The following is a 21,338-nucleotide window of genomic DNA, read 5'->3' as shown; positions in this document are numbered from 1 at the left end:
TGACTCCTCCACACCTTAGGAAGAAACCCAGCCAAAACCTTCAATCCAGAATGCACAGAGAAAGTGGAACCTTCTTTCAGTTCATGATGTCACCAAACGTCATGACAATCTATTTATTTAGCGATATGGTGCAGAGCAGGCCTTTCCCGCCCTTTGAGCCATGCTGCCCCAGCAACCCACCTAGATTAACCCTAACCTAATCACAAGACAATTTACAATGACCAGTTACCACCCAGTATGACTGTGGGAAGAAACCAGAGCACCCAGGTAAAACCCAAGTATTCCATGGGGAGGAAGACTGAACTAATCGCAAAAAGAACATTTTTTTGAAAAACTGCAAATGCTGGATTTCTGAAGTAAAACCAGAAATTGCTGGAAACATTCAGTGGGTCAGGCGGCATTTGTGGAAAAAGAAACAAAGTTAACAATTTAGGTCACAGATGAAGGGCCTTTGACCTTCACCAGTACCCATTTCTCTTTCCACAGATGCTGCCTGACCTGCTGAGTGTTTTCTGCTTTAATTGGGAAAAAGCTCTGATAATTTAAGGAAGAGACATTTTTTTAAGATAAAGCAAAACACTCGGTACTTGTTCCCTTGAGAAATTAAACAAAAGAACATGATTCCACCTCTTTGACTGTTAGAAAGACAAGTGTTAAATGCCACTGTATCACCTTGCTCAATATCTCAAAGCACTCCATATTTAATTAATCACTTTGAGGTTCTGTGGATAATATTAAGAGCCGTCAGAGTAGCCATTTTGGCCACAGCTAATGAATACCTAGAAGAAACAAACAGAGGGATGCTCAGTTAGTCTGCTTTTTGTGGATTCGACTGCATGAGGTAAGTTGACCCTCAAGAACAAGGAGAAATTAAACCCCTTTTGAAGGTCAAAACTGTTCTACAGCAATGAACAGGCTGTCAGGAAATGAATGAAATAACTATCACTCTCCTGTGGTTAGAGTGTGCTCTTTAACAATTAATTTAATGGTCAGTTTATTTGAGATTTTGGAACCATTTCCATTTAATAATTTAAGATCTGCTTGACCTTGGGTTTGCTCGCGAAGAATGTTCTGCCACATTTTACAGTTCTCAGCTCAAGGTGAAAGTAGTTTAAAGCAGAATGAGATGCAGTTTCTTCATCAAAGATTAATTTTAAAAGTCTATTTCTTATGGTTCCCCGATGATGTAGCGAGTCAAAGCACCACACTGTGCAGTACTGAGTCAAATCAAACAGGAATACTCCGACTACGATTGCTGAAGGAGATTCCATTTTACAATTGGAATAGGCTAGTCAAGTGTGAAATAAAGGAGGATTGTTTTTTCTTTTATTAAAGGATTCTATTAACCCAGAAAGACTGTAGATGCTTGGGCAGATAAAATATAATTGTCAAGATTGCCATTAAACTGTAAGAAAAAGGATCAGAATTATGCCATTTGGGCCACTGAGTCTGCCCTGACATTCAATCACTCCTTTCCCCAGCCTTCTCCCCATAACCTTTGATGCCCTTACTAATCAAGAAATTTTCAACCTCCTCTTTAAATATACCCAAAAACTTGGCAGCCACAGCTCACTGCTGGCAATGAAATCCACAGATTCACCACCCTCTGGCCAAAGAAATTCCTCCTCGCTTCCTTTCTAAGGGGACTTCCTTCTACTCCGAGGCTCTGCCTTCTGGTCCTAGACTCTGCCACTGTTGGAAACATCCTCTCCATGTCCACTCTATCTCAGTCTTTTAATATTTGGTAGGTTACAATGAATTACCCCGTCTTTCATCCAAACTTCATTGATTATAGGCCCGAAGCCATCAAATGCTCCTCATACGTTAATCCTTTTATTCCTGGGATCATTCTCATAAATCTCCTCTGGACCCTCTCCAATGCCAGCAGATCCCTTCTTAGATATGGGGCCCAAAACTGCACTCAATAGTCCAATTGTCTTCTGGCCAGTGCCTTGTAAAGTCTCGGCATTATTGGGTGAGAGTATTGGAGGTGGGGATCAAAGGCAGGTAAATAACATCCAGGTGAATCATGCTCTGCTTAAATCAACTGCTGGTAAATGAACGAGAGGCTGAACGGCCCACCCGTGTTCCTCTGTTGCAGAAGACTGGATTAATAAGTTCACTACTTTTACCCTCAGTAAGGACAAGGGCAGCCATGAGGAGAATGTTATTGCATACAGTTTGCTTACAAGCGGAAAGCCATTCTGACTTGGAAATACTGTTGTGTATTGTTGCTCCTTCGACATTGCTGGGTCAAAATGCTGGAAATCCCAGCCCAATGCCACCATCAAACTATCTTCACCAGAAGGACCACAGCAGCTTGAAAAGGCAGCTTAGACATCTTTCCAAAGCCTATCAGGGTTAGTCAACAAATATTGTTCTTGCCAGGAGTGCCTAAATTCTGGAAAACCTACTCAACAAACATGATAAAATGCCGGTGGTGTCGTTCGAGAACGTGAACTCGGTTTGAAGAAATTGGGATATGGAAAACAGGTAACACTAAAAGTGAGCATGAAGATGGCAGGTTGTTATAAAACCTCAGTGTGACCGCAAGCCCACATAACCACAGCTGACCATCAGTGACCTCTGGACTGTGGGCAGAAAATGCTGCCATTTCCAGGAGCTGAGAATAATTTTGTTTTAGAGTTGGGTGTCTGATATGCCGAACATTGTGAAGCAGAGAGAGTGCCAGAAAAATTAGGTGACATTCTGGATTGCTGGAAATATACAAAAATCCTTGGAAACTCAATGGGATAGATGAGACTTAGCTATAATACTTTCTACAGCTGAGTGCCCTTCTTTCACTCATTGTCCTCGTTGTTGCCTGTTAATTGGACCCTGGTTCAAGCTTTGAGTTGCCACTTGTGCAAAACGTTCGAAGGATTTCTCAGGGTCAGGACAGAGAACCTGTTTAAACCCTGAAGGGGGAATCCACACCTGGAAGATCCATCACAACGTTACAACTGAGATAGTGAGTAATGGAACCAATAATAGTGGTTAGCGTAATGCGTCACAGCGCCAGCTGTAAATTCACGGTTTATTTTCTGCCACTGTTTGTACGTTCTTCTTGTGACTGCATAGGTTTCCTCCAGGTGCTCGGGTTAACTCCCACATTCCAAGGAGTATGGGTCAGGGTTAGTAAGATGTGGGCATGCTGTATGGGCACCGGAACCGTGGCTGTACTTACAGGTTGCCCCCCGCACATCTCGGACTGTGTTGGTCATTGACGGAAATGACACATTGCACTGTATGTTTTGCTGTTTTAATATACAGTACTGTCTTCGGCACATATTTATAGTTCGGGTGTATAAGACTTTAGCACAGTACTGTACTTATCAACATTGGAATGGAGAGTGATTTTGTAAATCTTTCAGGAGCAAAGGATGTTGGGAATGGCGAAGGTGGAGCATCATGGGAGGGGTGAGGGGTGTGGGACAGGTGGCAGAGAAGGAGTGCGAGGGTTCAGGAGATGGAATGGGTACAGACACACCCAGCCCTGAGACACTAGGCAAGGTCATTTGAATCCAAAGAATTGGTTTATTGATCATTACAGAATATCTCTAAGGTGTTCCCTGCTCCCTCCCCTCTCTCTTCCCCTTCCCACTTGATCCACAATAGAGAACCAGATCGGAGTCAGGTTTATCATCACTCACATATGTAATGAAATTTGTTTTTGTTTGCAGCAATGAGGTGCAATACATTTAATTACTACAGTACTGTGCAAAAGATATACTGTATATATATGGATATATATATAGACTTCACATGCCCAGATATAAGGCCACAGGAGGGATTTCACTTGCAGTAAATGTTGTGGCTTTTATATGGATGTTACGGTTCTCTTTTACAGCTTGCAAAATTATGAAATCACAATCGTCTTGTTAAGCATGACATCATTTATTTCCCTCCTTCCTTCCCCCGTTCTCTTCACCTGAAATTGCCAGCTATTTGCAGCAAAGAACAGGGTATGAACCTGGCATTGTTGGCCTCCCACCTGGCTCACACTGTGACATGCTTCCTGTTCTTGCAGAGACATGCATAACAGCAGTAGGCCATTCTGCCCACCGAATCCATGCCAACCAGCAAGCACCCATTTACACTAATCCTATATTTATTCTCTCCACCATCCCATCAACTCCCCCAAATTCTACCACTGGCCTACACACTGAGTTACAGTGGCCAATTAATCTACCAACCTGAGATGTGAGAAGAAGGTAGAGCACCCATGGGTCACCCATGCTGTCTCAGAGCGGGCGTGCAAGTTGCAGATAGACAGCAGCAGGCTCAGCTTTGAACATGGGTTACCAGTGCCATGAGGCAGAAACACTACCAGCTGCGCCATGGTGCTGCCATCGTCCCTTATTTATTTATTTATTTAGAGATCCCGCACAGCAACAGGCTTTTATTCATTTATTTATCGATCTACCTATCTATCTATTTATATAGAGATATGCATGGAACAGGCCCTTCCGGTTTAACAATCTGCACCGTCCAGCAACCCATCTATTTAACCCTGGCCTAATCACATGATAATTTACAATGACCAATTAGCCTACTAACCGGAATGTCTTTGGAATATGGGAGGAAACCAGAGCACCTGGAGGAAATCCATTCACACATGGGAAGGACGTGCAAACCTATTACAGATGGCATTGGAATTGAACTTTGAACTCCAACGCCTCGAGCTGTAATGTCATTGCGTTAACTGCTATGCTGTGCTACCGCGGCTAACTTAACGTACACGTTCAGCCCAACGTGCCCACTTACGGCCACGTGACTAATTAACCTCCTAGTCTGTACCTCTTTGGAATGTGGAGGAAACCAGAGCACCCGGAGGAAATCCACATGGACACTGGGGAAATATACAAACTCCCTAAAGACAGCGGCTAAATTGAACCGGAGTCACTAGTGCTGTCATAGCAATATGCTCACCACTACTCTACCGTGCAACTCCAATTGATGAATGGCTGCTCCCCCCCCCCACTCATCTGGGGTATGGAAACCTACTCAGCAAAAGGGCAGATGATTCTTGTTTAATTGCAGACCGTGCTCATGTACTGAAAGGATGGCTTGCTGCAGACACAAGTTTAAGGTTTGACCTGTTAGAAGTCAGCCTTGCGTACCATAGATGTGGGCTTTGTGCATTAAAAGGACTGAGTCCTGTGAGTTGAGTCCACTCATGAGTTTGCATCCAATGTAGTGTCCGATACGGTTTTTGCTTTGGTGTCACTTTCTTTTCCTCTAACTTGCATTCTTTCCATTCTTTCCTTCCTCATGCTTTCTGTCCATCTCGGGTTGTCCATCAGGAAGTGGAGGTTAGTGGTAGTTTTATTTTACTACATCACTGAATTCGGAATTGCCATCAGTACTTTTCGGGTTTGCTGTTTATCATAAATACTCTAGAATATTGTTTGTTTGTTAATCGAAACTTCATTGAGTTACACATCCTGAATTATCCCCTGGATTTTTTTTAACTTAATAGAAATACTCAGTACATTGCGGTAACAAAGAGATATGGTACCCAGAGCAACATACACACAAAATGCTGGAGGAACTCAACAGATCAGGCAGCATTTATGAAAGGCAACATACAGCATTTCTAGCATCTACACCATCTCTTGTGTATATCATTTGCTGCTCCACTGCGAAGTCTGTCCGAGGCATGCCAACCTGAAGAAGTTTAAATCTTCTCTTGTTTATTCCACCCCCCCCCCCCGCCCCACCGTAGCTACTGCCTGACCTGCTGAGTTCTTCCAGCATTTTGTGTCTGGTGCTCTGGTTTTCTAGCACCTGTAGAATCTCCTGTCTATGAAATAGAGCCACTTTGGATTTAAATTCAAAATGAAAACATTTGAAAGAATCAAAGTCTGGTAACTTGTCCTTACCCCATTGGAACTGGGAGGTGTTGTGCCAGAACTCCCATTTTAATCTAGACTCCATGTTCTGGAAATCCTGCCAGAGCCTCTCTGTATGTTAAGACTTTCTTTGACACTGTATCCCCGAGCTTTAGACTCCTCTGATGAGAGAAAAGGGTTCTTTCTATTTACTCATTCAGGACCCCTCATACACCTCAATCAAATAACCCTTGTTCCCAAGAAAACCCTATCACCATATCCACTGCCACCTCCTTCCCGGTGAACGTGTTGGAAGGACTTGCTGCCCAACAGAAACCCGATGCTGTTTGGATGTAAAGATACCTTCAGCTTCTTCCCCAGTGCCTATAGTGAACAGGTCTACAGGGCAGCACAAACAGTGACTGCACTATCTCCTCTAGATTAAATTAAGAGCCATATCAGTAAAATATAGGAGACCAGGAGGAATTTCTTTAGCCAGAGAGTGGTGAATCAGTGAAACCCATTGGCCATAGGTGGCTGTGAGGGCCAAGTCATTGGGTATAATTACAGCAGAGGCCGACAGGTTCTTGATTAGTAAGGGTGTCAAAGGTTTTGCAGAGAAGGCAGGAGGGGGATAATTAATCAGCCATGATGGAATGGTGGGGTGGACGCGATAGGCTGAATATCCTAGTTTTGCTCTTATGTCTTATGGTCTTACAGTCAATGTAGGATCATAGAAACAGGAAGTTAGCCCTGGAGGAACTCCTCAAAACCTGCAGCTCATGACGGGTTGAGACAATGGTAAGGAAGGTAAATGCAATGTTAGTATTCATTTTAAGAGGACGAATACAAAAGCAAGTATGTAGCGCTGAGGCTTTATAAGGCATTGGTCAGGCACACTTGGAGTATTGTGAGCAATTTTGGGCTCTTTATCTAGAAAGGATGTGCTGGCATTGGAGAGGGGCTGGAGGAGGTTCACAAGAATGATCTCAGGAATGAAAGGGTTAACACATGAGGAGCATTTGATAGCTCTAAGCCTGTACTCCCTGGAATTCAGAAGAATGTGGGATGGGTGGGGGGCAATGGGTGATCTCGTTGAAACCTATTGAATATTGAAAAGCCGAGATAGAGTGGATGTGGAGAAGATGTTTACTATAGTGGGCGAGTCTAGGATCTGAGGGCCATTTAGAACAGAGATGAGGGAAGAACTTCTTTAGCCAGAAGGTGGTGAATCTGTGGAATTCATTGCCATAGATGCTGTGCAGGCCAAGTCATTGGGAATGTTTAAGGCAGGTTCTTGATTAATCAGGGACTCAAAGATTATGAGAGAAGGCAGGAGAATGGGGGTGAGAGGGTTAATAAATCTGCCATAATGGAATGGCAGAGCAGATTTGATGGGCTGAACAGCCTAATTCTTCTCTTATGTCTTATATTTACAACATGGCATTTATTTCCAACTCCATCTGGAGATGGTGAAAGTGAACTGTTTTCTGAAAGCAAGGTGTGAATCCGCAGGTGTATTTATAAGGGAAGTTACCACCATCTGGGCTCAAGACCATGTATTTACTTAGTGTGTATTGATTCTGCAAGTTTTTGTTCACTTTGGCTACCCTTTAACAATTAATAGTTTTATCAGCAAGCTTTGATTGAGTTGCTGCATCATAATATATTGGTGCATATCAGCTCTCATCTCTGTGGTGTCTGGCACATTCTCTTCAGACAGTAAAGGATCAATAAACTCACTTTTTCAAAGAGTGGGCTTGACCTGGAGGCCCATTAAAGAAAATGTGAAGCACTCCAACCCCTTTGCAGTTCTGTGTTTCTCAGAAGCACAGTCAATAATGTCAAAGTATAAATCTCTACTACGCACAGTTGCTTGGAAATAACAGTGGGCAATATTGGTTCAAACACAAAAGATCTTTTGATGTGCAGTTTGACTGGGGCAATAAACCTGCTTATCTCCGGAGCATTTAAATAGAAAACTAACCTTGTCAGGACATGCTGATGGGTAACTCTGTAAGTGGTGTTCTTGTGCTTTAAGGCCAAACTGTGCTCAAATAGGCAATATTCCACCACCTGCATATAAAACAAATTATCTGATTGAAATAAGATCTCTCTTTATGGGTGCTATTCTGTGGAAATCAGATACTGGGTTTCCCAGTTTACAACGGTGACGACACTAATGGAGCCATAGAGAAATACAGCATGTGAGCAGACTCTTCAGCCCATTAACTCCCTGTTGACCATCAACGACCCATTTCCACAGATTCTACATTAATCCCACATGCCCATCCACACCCTCCTATTGAGATATAAAGAAGGTGGGGGGAGGGTGGGAAGGAGAAGGCTGGTAGGTTCCAGGTGAAAAACCAGTAAGGGGAAAGATAAAGGAGTGGGGGAAGGGAGGCAGGGAGGTGATAGGCAGGAAAGGTGAAGGAGGAATAGGGGAAAACACAATGGGTAGTAGAAGGAGGCGGGACCATGAGGGAGGTGGTAGGCAGCTGGGGGAGGGGGCAGAGTAACATAGGGATAGGGGAAGGGAGGGGGAGGGAATTACCGGAAGTTGGAGAATTCTATGTTCGTACCAAGGGGCTGGAGACTACCTAGACGGTATATGAGGTGTTGCTCCTCCAACCTGAGTTTAGCCTCATCATGGCAGTAGAGGAGGCCATGTATGGACATGTCTGAATGGGAGTGGGAAGCAGAGTTGAAGTGGGTGACTACTGGGAGATCCTGTCTGTTTTGGCGGACGGAGCAGAGGTGCTGGTCCTTGGTATGCAGGAGACCAGAGCCTCTGGAGCAAACCCACTTGGTACCAGGGAGAATGCGCAGCCTCCACATAGGCAGCACCTGCTGCTGAGTTTGAACCTGCACTGTGAGACGACGAAGCACTTTGGGACACTCCGAGGGACTGTGGAAATGCGAGTCAAAACCAGCAGATGCCTGGAATCTGAAGTGAAAAAAAAAGATGCTAGAAACACCGAGCAGGTCGGATAGCATCCACGGAAAGTGAAACCGTACAGTGATTCTTCTCCAGACCTACATTTTCTTAAAAAAAGATTAGCTTTATTTGTGACATGTACATCGAGGCGTTTGCATCAACAACCAACACAGTCTGAATATTGTGCTGGGAACAGACCACAAGTGTCGCCATGCTTCTGGTGCCAACATAGCATGCCCACAGCTTACTAACACAAACTCGTATATCTTTGGAATGTGGGAGCACCCAGAGGAAATCAACACATTTATTGGGAGAAGGTACACACTCCTGACAGGCAGTGGTGGAAACCGACCCCCGATTGATGATTGTGTCACCCCGTGGTATTGAATTCCTTAAACCTTCTCTCTTAATCGATCCTCCTGTTAATCACTCCAGCACTGACAGCCGTTGCTAAGTGCTTAAACCGTGTTACTCCTAAGCTAAATCCCCCTGCATCCTGTTTTCAGTCTTGTTTGACTCCTGCTTTGCTCTTACTATTGACACATTTTATTTGACTCCAATCATAAAATACAGAAAAAAATTTCAAACCTTGGGCCTCAGTAAATCTCAGAAAACCACTGCCTCAGTCAAGCAACAAGCATAATCAAAGATGACTCACTCTCTTCTCCCCAGGCAGAGTTCAAAGTTCAAAGTAAATTTATTATCAAAGTACATATATGCCAGCATACAGAGGCCTGAGATCCATTTTCTTGCAGGTATTCACAGTAAGTGCAATAGAAATAATGAAAGACAGCACCCAACAGGATGGGCAATCAGTGTGCCAAAGACAAAAAAATCAGCAATATATATTGAGAACATAAGGTGAAGAGTCCTTGAAGCTGAGGCCATAGGTTGTGGGAACCATGCAGTGATGGGGTAAGTGAACTTGAGTGAAGCTATCCCCTCTGATTCAAGCCTGATGATTGAGGGGTAGTAACTCTTCCTGAACCTGGTGGTGTGGGTCCTGAGCCTCCTGTACCTCCTTCCTGATGGCAGGAGCAAGAAGAGGGCGGTTCTTGATGGTGGAAGATGGGGGTTCTTGATGATGGATGCTGCTTTCCTGCGTCAACGCTCCTTGAAGATGTGCTCATTGGTGGGGAGGGGTTTACCTGCGATGAACTGGCCTTTATCCATTACTTTTAGAGGCTTTTCCATTCAAGGACATTGGTGTTTCCATACCAGGCCGTGATGCAACCAGTTAATATACTCTCCACCACACATCTGTGGAAGTTTGTTGAAGTGCTACATGACATGCCAAATCTTTGCAAACTTTTAAGAAAGTAGAGACACTGCTGTGCTTTCTTCATAATGTCACTTATGTGCTGGACCCAGACAGATCCTCTGAATTGGTAACACAGAGGAATTTAAAGTTGCTGACCCTCTCCACTCTGATTCCCTGATGAGGACTGGCTCATGGACCCTCTGGTTTCCTCCTCCTGAAGTCAGTAATCAGCTCCATAGTCTTGCTGACATTGACTGAGAGGCGTTTTTGTGGTACGTCTCAGCCCGATTTTCAATCTCACTCCTTTATGCTGATTCAACACCACCTTCAACTCAGCCAGCGACAGTGGTGTCGTCAGCAAACTTGAATATGGCATTGGAGCTGTGCTTAGCCGCACAGTCATAAGTATAAAGCGAGTAGAGCAGGGGACTAAGCACACAGCCTTGTGGTGCACCTGGGCTGATGGTGATTGTGGAGGAGATGTTGTTGCCAATTCAAACTGACTGGGGACATCAAGTGAGGAAATCGAGGATTTAATTGCACAAGGAGGTATTGAGGCCAAGGCTTTGAAGCTTATTGATTAGCTTTGAGGGGATGATGGGATTGAATGCCGATCATTAGGCAGGAGAGTGGGGTTGAGAGAGTTAATAAATCAGCCATGATAGAATGGTGGAGCAGACTCGAAGGGCCAAATGGCCTAATTCTGCTCCTATATCTTATGGTCTCTCTGACTGGGCAGAAGATACAAAAGATAAAAGCTCATACCATCAGGCTCAAAGGACCTGTTATCAGGCTCCTGATAGGACCTCTTGTACAATAAGATGGTCCCTTGACCTCACAGTCTATCTCATTATGATTTTGTATTTTATCGTTTGCCTGCACTGCATCTTCTCTGTAGAGCTTGCACTTTATTCAGTGTAGTTATTGTTTTATCTTTTCCTACCTCAATACACTGTGTAATGATTTGATCCGAATCAGAGGTTCCCTACTTTTTTTTAATGCCATGGACCCCTACCATTAACCAAGGGGTCCGTGTCCCCCAGTCTGGGAACCACTGAACTGAAGAGTTTGCAAGACAGCCTTTTCACTGCACCTTGGTACATGCGACAATAGTAAACCAAGACCAATAGATTATGTAGATCGCATGATAGCGTAGTGGTTAGCACAATGCTTTACAGTACCAGCGACCCGGGTTCAATTCCCACCGCTGTCTGTAAGGTCTTTGTGCGTTCTCCCCGTGACTAACTGAGCGGGTTTCCTCCCTCAGTCTAAAGACATACCGTCACCAGGTTAATTAGTGATTATAAATTGTCCTGTGATTAGGCTAGGGTTAAATCAAAGGTTGGTGGGTGACGCAGCTATTCCACCCTGTATCTCAATAGATAAACAAATAATCAGCAAATGAACTAAGGCTAACAATTTTATGCCCAGATTTCCAATTAATTTTGTACACAATTATTTACGGTCAAGGTATTGTACTTCATAAATGTAGGTCCTTGTTGTAAAGGACGTTAGAATATTTACTGCCCTTACACATCATAGGGAGAGCCATGTAGATCCCAACATCTGGAAGGTGATTCATAACTTAGAGTCGTAAGCAGTATTATCTGTTTGCCAAGAGTACAGTGATTTTTTATAAATCAAAAGTCTTTATAAGAATAAATTGTGCAATGCCTTTTCATTCTTTACACTCATAGTCAATGCGATCATGTTTGCTGTTGTGTGCTGGGGCAGCAGGCTGAGGGTAGCAGAAACCAACAGAATCAACAAACTCATTCGTAAGGCCAGTGATGTTGTGGGGATGGATCTGGACTCTCTGATGGTGGTGTCTGAAAAGAGGATGCTGTCCAAGTTGCATGCCATCTTGGACAATGTCATAATGTACTGGTTGGGCACAGGAGTACATTCAGCCAGAGACTCATTCCACTGATGCAGCACAGAGCATCATAGGAAGTTATTCCTGCCTGTGGCCATCAAACTTTACAACTCCTCCCTTGGAGGGTCAGACACCCTGAGCCAATAGGCTGGTCCTGGATTTATTTCCTGGCATAATTTACGTATTACTATTTAACTATTTATGTTTTATTACTATTTAATTATTTATGGTGCAACTGTAACAAAAACCAATTTCCCCCGGGATCAATAAAGTATGACTACTACCACTACTACTACTACAACAATGCTTTCAGTACTGTTATATGACATTCGTACACATCAGTAGCATTCCTGCCACTCATAAAGGCAGGAGTGACAGGCCATTTTGGGTGGTACACTCCTACAATAATTGTGGGGCTTCCTCATCCAACCTGACCCCTCCCTCTCAAGTAGCAGAAAAACCCTACAATGTGGTCCTTCCCCATCGAGCCCTTGCGGTGGCTGCTCCAGGCTTCAGTGCGTCCCTCAACACGTGCCCGTGCAGCCTGGGGTGGTCATCTCAAGGTGCTGGCAGACAAGCAACTTTCGGGCAGAGCAAAGGGCCTCGTTCACTGAGCTGATGGTCTCCTAGCAGCACTTGATGTCCACCTCTGTGCACGTCCCTGGGAAGAGCCTGTAGATTAGAGATTTCTCTGTCAGACAGCTACTGAGGGTGAACTGTGGCATGGCCCCTTGCATCTTTATCATTGCTCCATTCCCCTGAAGCTTGATAGAGTTGTACACTTGATTTCCCTTGTACGGCAGGACTACCACATGTTGTTAACGGAACTCAGGGCACTTCTGACTACATTTATTGTACTTGAAGGTTAATTAACCTTAGGCCTGAAATAATGTTAAGCAAATAATAGCACATTGAGAGCTTGACCTGTTCATTTCAATTTCCTCCAGATGGTTATTTTAACAGAGTGAATTGGTTTGCTTAAGACCAATCAGCACACTGTTGAAATGCACTGAAGGATTGCAGGCAGCTTTAGGGGTGAGGTGGAATACTGATGAAGTGTTGAGGATCTACGAATGAAGCTTTTGGTTTTTCCAAATTACTGCTATCCCCGGACTCATTCTCTCGCTCACTGTTCCACCCATTCATAAGGCTATAAGACATAGGAGCAGAATTAGATCATTCACCTGATTGAGTCTACTCCGCTATTCGATCATGGCTGATTTATTTTCCCTCTTTACCCCATTCTCCTGCCTTCTTTTCATAGCCTTCAATGCCCTCACTAATCAAGAACCTATAAACCTTCACTTTAAATGTAACCAATGATTTGGTCTGCACAGCCAACTGTGACAATGAATTCCACAGATTCACCAGCCTCTGGCTAAAGAAATTTTTCCTCATCACTGTTCTAAAGGGACGTCCTTCTACCCTAAGTCTGTGTCCTATGGTCCTAGGCTATCCCACTAATGGAAACATTCTCTCCAAGTTTACTCTGTCTAGTTTTTTCAATATCCAGTACGTTTCAGCACAGTTCAGTACATTCAGTTAGCCACTTTGCACAAGGGGTTATCTCCAACTTCCTTTACCTCTCATGAACATTACATTTGGTAACCTCAGCTCTCAGCTTTGGTATTCTCCTTTAAGACAATCTCTTGCTTTGAAAATATGAGTTAAATTTTGATCACTGGGCACCAGTGATGCTGCATGTTAATCTAGATGCTGCATGCTAAGATCTCAAGGCACTGATGAGGCAATTAATTTATTTTCAATGTATCTCTAATATTAGTTGAATTTGAATCATTGCAGTCAAAGCCTTGGATTAACATTTGAACTAAAAGAGGCATCTTTAGTAATTCAGCACCCCTTCCGTCGTGCACTCACTGTCAGCTCAGATTAAGTGCAGACACATTAAAGCAGGTGTTCTCAGCTTTATTTGCTGTGAGGGCTAAATTAACAATCCAAATCATTTATGGTAGCCACTTGCTTGACTACGTAAGTCCTAACTTCACAAGAGGACCTGACTGTGACCTGATGTTGGGTTCCTCATGGAGTCAAGTAATAGGGGTCCCACCCTTTGCATGCAGGATCATGCTGAGAGACGGATCAGAGGCATTCAAGTCTGGTGACCAAGAAAGTTTTGAATTGAATGATGATTGACTTCATGAGAAGGAAAACGGAAGTCTATAAGCCAGTCCTCATTGGAGGATCGAAGGAGTAGAGGGTTAGCATCTTGAAATTCCTAGGTGTTAGTATTTCAGAGGACCTGTCCTGGGCCCAGAAAATATTTGGCAAGACATCTAAAACTTTGTCAAACTTCTTTAGATATTGGAAATTATATTGACTGGCTGCATCACAGCCCGATATGGAAACACCGATGCCCATGCATGGAACTCCCACAAAAGGTAGTGGATACGGCCCAGTCCATCACAGGAGTACTGTGTCCAGTTCTGGTCGCCTCACTATAGGAAGGATGTGGAAGCATTGGAAAGGGTACAGAGAAGATTTACCAGGATGCTGCCTGGTTTAGACAGTATACATTATGATCAGAGATTAAGGGAGCTAGGCCTTTACTCTTTGGAGAGAAGGAGGATGAGAGGAGACATGATAGAGGTATACAAGATATTAAGAGGAATAGATAGAGTGGACAGCCAGTGCCTCTTCCCCAGGGCACCACTGCTGAATACAAGAGGATATGGCTTTAAGGTAAGGGGTGGGAAGTTCAAGGGGGATATTAGAGGAAGGTTTTTTACTCAGAGAGTGGTTGGTGTGTGGAATGCACTGCCTGAGTCAGTGGTGGAGGCAGATACACTAGTGAAGTTTAAGAGACTACTAGACAGGTATATGGAGGAATTTAAGGTGGGGGGTTATATGGGAGGCAGGGTTTAAGGGTCGGCACAACATTGTGGGCTGAAGGGCCTGTACTGTGCTGTACTATTCTATGTTCTATGAAAGTGGATTCTTTCACTACAGTGGAGAGGAATAGCTCCAATGGGGATGGGTAAATTTCAGGTTAACTCAATTTTTTACAATAATTGAGCTAATTTGAATTGTGTTCATTGTTTGTAAATATACTTAAATTATTTTATGTTCTAACACTTATATAAGTCTGTGCTTTATAATTGTTGAATGTTGATTTTTGTTGGTTTTTACATAGCAATTTCCTAACATGTAAACATATGTGGTGAATAAAGTTGATCCTTGATATTTAGTGGCTGATTCTTATATTGTACAATAGTTTTTTTTTACTTTTAAAAGGTATCTTTTAATTATTTTCACATATTTTTCATTGGTATGCTTTTCAGGCAGGGATTGAATTTTTGTCAGGAAGAGGAAGGACTCACAATCCTTAATTTCTTGCTGATCCGGAACTGTTTACAGGGACTGAGTCACTGTTGCACATTAGCGCAAATAGCAGAGTTGGCACAAGTATTAGGAACCATTGCCTCAGAGTTTTAGAAACAGCTTCTTCCTCTCAGCCACCAGATAGCTGAACCGTCCATGAGCCCACAAACGCTACCTCAGTACCTTCCCCACCACCTGGCCCCACCTATCACCTGCCTGCTTCTACTCATTCCCACCCACCCCCACCTTCTTATTCTGGCTTCTTTCCCCTTCCTTTCCAGTCCTGATGAAGGGTCTCAGCCCTAAACGTTGAATGTTTGCTCCACTCCATAGATGCTGACTGACTTGTTGAGTTCCACCAGCATTTTGTGTGTATACCTCACTAATTTGCTCTCTTTTTATTTATATTAATTTAAGAATATATATTTATATTATAATGTATTGTAAATATTTATATTTACTATATATAACAATATGTTCTTATTTGACTTTACTTTTATTGAAATACTGTGCAGAATAGGCCCTTCCAGCCCTTTGAGCTCTGTTACCCTACCTAACCTAATCGTAGGACAACTTACAACAACCAATTACCCTACCGACCGGTGCGCCTTTGGACTGTGGGAGGAAAGCAGAGCGCCCAGAGGAAACCCATGCAGTCGTGGGGAGGATGTACAAACTCTTTGCAGAGAGTGGCGGGAATTGAACCACCATCGCTGATACTGTAAAGCGTTGTGCTGACCACTACGGCACTGTGCCCTGCAGTATATTTGTGTGTCGCACTGTACAGCTGCCACTAAACAATAGGTTTCACGACATACGTCAGGGATAATGAACCTGATTCTGATTCTGGTGACTCAGAGGTACAAATGGTTCCCACTGACCCAGCCTATCATATTTTAATGAGGAAATTGTTTATTGTACATAGACAAGCTGTTGGCAATACTCAGTGGAACAGGCAGCAACTGAGGAGGGAAATAAACAGTCAGTATTTCAGGTCAAGACCTTTTATTCAATCCTGATGAGTTCTCTTGCTGACTGTCCCTTTCCCTCCACATATGACGCCTTACCCAATGCGTTTGTCCAGCAGCTCATTTATTTTTGCTCCAGATATCAGCATCTCCTGTGTATCTGTTTATTGTCAACAGGACAGAGAAAATTATAGACCGTAACAATGAAAATAAAATCTTCCATCTTACTCCCATTTTCAAGCTGTAGTTTGAGTATTAACACAAAATGGGTACAGACTTAAGTTAATTCAGAATGTTCAAGAGACAGGCCAGAATCCTGAGTCATTGTTGGCGGGGGAGTGATTTATTGGCACAAGTCAGGGAAAATTAATGCCATAGCAAACATCATGACTAGACAATTCAGCCACAGGCTAACCTCTACAGAACAACAGCCGGAAAATAACTAGTTATTGTTAAGATATAATAGTCTTTCATCCTTTCAGGGCTGCAAGTAGGAATTTGACTCGAGTGCTCTGATTAATTAATGATTATTCTGTTTGCGGTTACAATATTCTTTTTCTTTTGTGCAGGATGATTACATCCGAACGTGGGATCAGAATCAGGCCTTTGATGAGGGTGAGTTTTCCTTTTACTGAAAATATTGAGACTTCTTTTAACCAAATTTTTGTGCAAACTTTATGAAATGCAGGGCTTCAAACTTATAATAAACTAATTATTTCATTAGATGATTTAGTATCTCTGTGTCTCTGCTCCAGTACCATCCCCAGCACACTTATTTTGTCTATTTCTGTCCCCTTCTCTCCTTCATTTTCTTTCTCTTTCTGCCTCTCCTTCACATCCCTCAGGCTTCTAAATGCAAGTACTGCGACTTTTTTTCTTAACAGGACTTGAGTCAACCAGTTGTAATTCTGAACAATATGCAAAAAAAAGCTGGAGGAACTCAGCAGGTCAGGCAGCATCTATGGAGATGAATAAACAGTCAACAATTCACGCCCTTCATCAGAACCTTTCGGATCTCAGCCCAAAACATCAACTGTTCATTCCTCTCCATAGATGCTGCCAGACTTGCTGAGTTCCTCCAGCATTTTGCATATGTTCTAGATTTCCAGCGTTTGCAGAATCTCTTGTGTTTATGATTGTAATTCAGATCTCATTAGCACCGAGGTTGTAGTGAACACAACCTGCTCTTTATCAGCCTGGGATCAATTGGTAACAATGTTCCCTCAGAAGGTTGTTGGATCCAGGCCCATGCCAAAGACGTGAATTCTAATATAGAAGCCGGTAGTCCCAAGAAAGAAAGTTGGAAGTGTTGCCTCTTTGAGAAGATGTTGAACTGAATCACTATCTCCTTTCTCAATTGGATGTAAACCATTTTGTGGCCCAGTTTCAAACAACAGTCTGAGTATCCCCATTAAACAAACAATTTTTATCCCTTGTTCATCATTACTAACAAACAGATTGCCTGATCATCATTATCACAATGCTGTTTACAAGAACATGGTGTGCAAATTGGCTGCATGTTAATCCCGCATTATAGCAGTGACTGCACTTCACTGGAAAGTCCTCTAGACAGGGGCAAAGAAAATGCCTTAAAAATATAAGTTGTTAACCCATCTCCTACCTGGAGCATGTTGCTTCAAGAAGTTACTAGTATTTGACCCTATCTATTTCCCTCTCGCTGTAGTGTCTCTCAACTGCAAGAATTAGATTCAGGTTTAATATCACTGACATACATATCTTGTGAAATTGGTTGTTTTGCAACAGCAGTACTGTGCAATACGTAAAAAACCTGTAAGTTACAATAAGAAATGTATATACATAATTAAAGTTATTAAGTAGTGCAGAAAGAGAGCAAAAGTAGTTATGGTGAGGTAGTTCATTGTCTGTTCAGAAATCTGATGGCAGAGAGGAAGAAGCTGTTCCTAAACCAGTGCACGTTTGTCTTCAGGCTCCTGTACCTCCTCCCTGATGGTAGTAATGAAGACAGAGCATGTCCTTCAGGTCCTTAAAAGTATATAACTGGGGGATATGTGTAAACAACAAATGAAAATACATCCATGTTTTTTTTAATTTTGGAAGGCGGGAGAGTAAACCAGTTCATGACCAATGAAATACTATCGACATGTAGCCAGTACTGCAGAAAAACAACATGGCAACCAATCTTCATGTAGTGAGCTATATATTGATTCAAGTTCATTGTCTTGTGCACAAGTGCAGTGAGGCACAGTTACCATGAAAAGCTGGCTTTCAGCAGCATCACATGCACATAGGTACAGACAACACACAGAACGTAAGTTATATACACTCAGTGGCCACTTTATTAGGTACACCTGCTCATTAATTCAAGTATCTTATCAGCCAATCGCGTGGCTGCCACTCAATGCCTAAGAGCATGCAGACATGGTCAAGAGGTTCACCTGTTGTTCAGACCAAATATTAGAATGGGGAAGAAATGTGATCTCAGTGACTTTGACTGTGGAATGATTGTTGGTGCCAGATGGGGTGGTTTGAGTATCTCAGAAACTGCTCATCTCTGGGGATTTTCACACACAAGAGTTTACAGAGAATGTACAAAAACAATTTTAAAAAAATCCAGTGAGCGAATGTTAAATGCCTTGTTAATGAGAGAGGTCAGAGGAGAATGGCCAGACTGGTTCAAGCTGACAGGAAGACGACAGTAACTCAAATAACCACACGTTACAACTGTGATGTGCAGAAGAGAGTCTTTGAATGCAGAACATGTTGAACCTTCAAGTGGATGGGCTACAGCAGCAGAAGACTATGAAGAACGCCCAGTGGCCACTTTATTAGGTAGAGGAGGTACATTCTAGATGCATAGGTTTATGACAGTGAAGAGAAAGAGAAAGAGGACTATGCAAAATCAAGATATTAGACCAAAAAAAAACAAAGATATAATCAGAGACAATTCCGTGGCAATGGAGGGGGTGGTCTGTAGCCTTTCATTGCTAAAGCTGGATAAAGGTTGTGCAGCTTGGTTCAAGAGCCTGATGGTTGCAGCAAAGATGCTCTTATGGAGTCTCCAATTAGTCACAAACATCACCTGGTTTCTGGAAACATCATGTGTGTTTGCTGTCATCTGGCAGTGAGACTGACCATGTGCAGCTGAACTACTACTGGGTCTTCAGTTTGAAATGGTGGGAGCATAACCACCTTCGGTATGGTGGATACAAGCTGGAGCTTGTTCTCCGCGGCTTGTGAGGTTTCAAAGCCACTTCAGTGGAAAAGTTCCTGGGATTACCAGCTCCCAAACGCGTCCTGACGATCTGTTTCAGCAATCTGTCGGATATTCTAGGGTCAAATGCAGAAAATAGAAGGAAGCCAGATGAGGCATTAGCATTTCTGAGTGATGAGGAATGGTTGGTGAAAGAGGTTAAAGATTGGTGACTTATCGTAGAGTCCCACAGCACAGAAATAGGCCCTTTGGCCCATCTAGTCCGTCCCAGCCAGGCTTTCTGCCTAGTTCCATCTACCTGTAATCGTACCATAGCCCTCCATAAATCTCTCATCTATGTACCCATGTAAGCTTCTCTTAAAGTTTACAATTGAACCCACTTTTACCATTTCCACTGACAGGATCACACCACCCTCTAAGTTAAGTATTTTCCCCTTGGATTCCCCTTAAATATTTCACCTTTCACCCTAAACCTGGTTCTACTCTTACCCAACCTGAGAGGAAAGAGCCTGCATATATTCACCACATCTGTACCCCGCAAAATTTTATACACCTCTATAAGATTTCCCCTCAATATCCTGTGCTCTAGGGAATAAAATCCTAACCTATTTGACCTGTGTCTGTCAGGTCCTCAAGTCAGCAATATATGTGTAAATTTTCTCTGCACTCTTTCAAGTTTACTGATACCTTCCCTGTAGGTAGGCGACCAGATTTGCACGCAATACTGTAAACTTGGCCTCAGCAACGTCTTACACAACTTCAACAGAACACTTCAGCTCCTGTACTCAACACCATGGTGCAAGAGGGAAGTAATCAAAGATCTCTCGTCATTAGAGAGGCTTAGTCTGAAAGGACAGTTTAGAGGGCAGCAGAGAATGAAAGAAAACGTTTGAACAAGTTAGGTCTTTATTCTTTGGAACGTAGAAGGTTGAGGGGGGACTTGATATAAGTGTTTAAAGTTATGAGGGAGATTGATAGAGTTGACGTGGGTAGGCTTTTTCCATTGAGAATGGGGGAGATTCAAACAAGAGGACATGAGTTGAGAGTTAAAGGGCAAAAGTTTAGGGGTAACATGAGGGGGAACTTCTTTAACTCAGAGAGTGGTAGCTGTGTGGAATGAGCTTCCAGCAGAAGTGGTTGAGGCAGGTTCGATGTTGTCGTTTAAAGTTAAATTGGATGGATATATGGACAGGAAGGGAATGGAGGGTTATGGGCTGAGTGCAGATCGGTGGGATTAGGTGAGAGTAAGAGTTCGGCACGGACTAGAAGGGCCAAGATGGCTTGTTTCCGTGCTGTAATTGTCATATGGTTTTATAGTTATAACATTTAGTAAGGGTGGGGTCAGGGCCGTGCTGCCCGGAGCAGGTCTCTGGTCTTCCTCTGTCAGTCGGCTGCTTCCTGACCTGACAGAGATGAAAGGAGAACAAACAGTTGCCGGTGTGATGTGGATCCGTGGTCTCAGTTGGCTGCTGGATTGCGTCATGCAGCCCGGCGTTGAGGCAGCCTGTCCCTCTCGGCTGTCAGGAATCAATTGTAAGTAGGTGTGAAATGAATCAGCCGAGCTGCTAGAGACAGCAGAGTGAAGTTGGAGCAGTGGAGCCCTTGGGAGCATTGAAGTCAGAGCAGAGCAGCTGAAGTGTTATTGATTTTGCTGCAGGAGGAGCAGATGGAGACAGGCCGTGCGGGGGGGGGTGGTGGTGGGAGCGTTTATATCCGCTGGTTCACTGGGCTGTGATTCTAAAATAAAGGACTACATACCAGGGGCTACCAGCTTCCCAGCTGCGACAAACTTTCTACATTGCTGGCGGCCAGTGCGTAATGATGTTGAACTTTGAGGACCCTGAGATGAGGTGGCACGGTTGCACTGCGGTTAGCTCTTGTACCTAATAAAGTGGCCACTGAGTTATGTGTGTGTTCCTCTGCTGC

The 21,338-nt window shown here is 43.4% G+C and overlaps 1 protein-coding gene across 1 annotated transcript in view; it reads left to right on the top strand.

The window, feature by feature from the left end:
- The window catches only part of spock2 (SPARC (osteonectin), cwcv and kazal like domains proteoglycan 2), a 105,541-nt gene that overhangs the window by 28,646 nt on the left and 55,557 nt on the right, over positions 1-21,338 (top strand). The window contains exon 2 of the mRNA XM_072282635.1: positions 16,789-16,834. Within this exon, the coding sequence (XP_072138736.1) occupies positions 16,789-16,834 (46 nt within the window). The remainder of the gene's footprint in view (positions 1-16,788; positions 16,835-21,338) is intronic.

Source organism: Mobula birostris, chromosome 18, assembly GCF_030028105.1.
Source record: "Mobula birostris isolate sMobBir1 chromosome 18, sMobBir1.hap1, whole genome shotgun sequence".
NCBI classification, from domain to species: Eukaryota; Metazoa; Chordata; class Chondrichthyes; order Myliobatiformes; family Myliobatidae; genus Mobula; species Mobula birostris.
The sequence above is the reverse complement of the archived record's forward strand: the minus strand, read 5'-3'. Positions and strand labels throughout refer to the sequence as shown.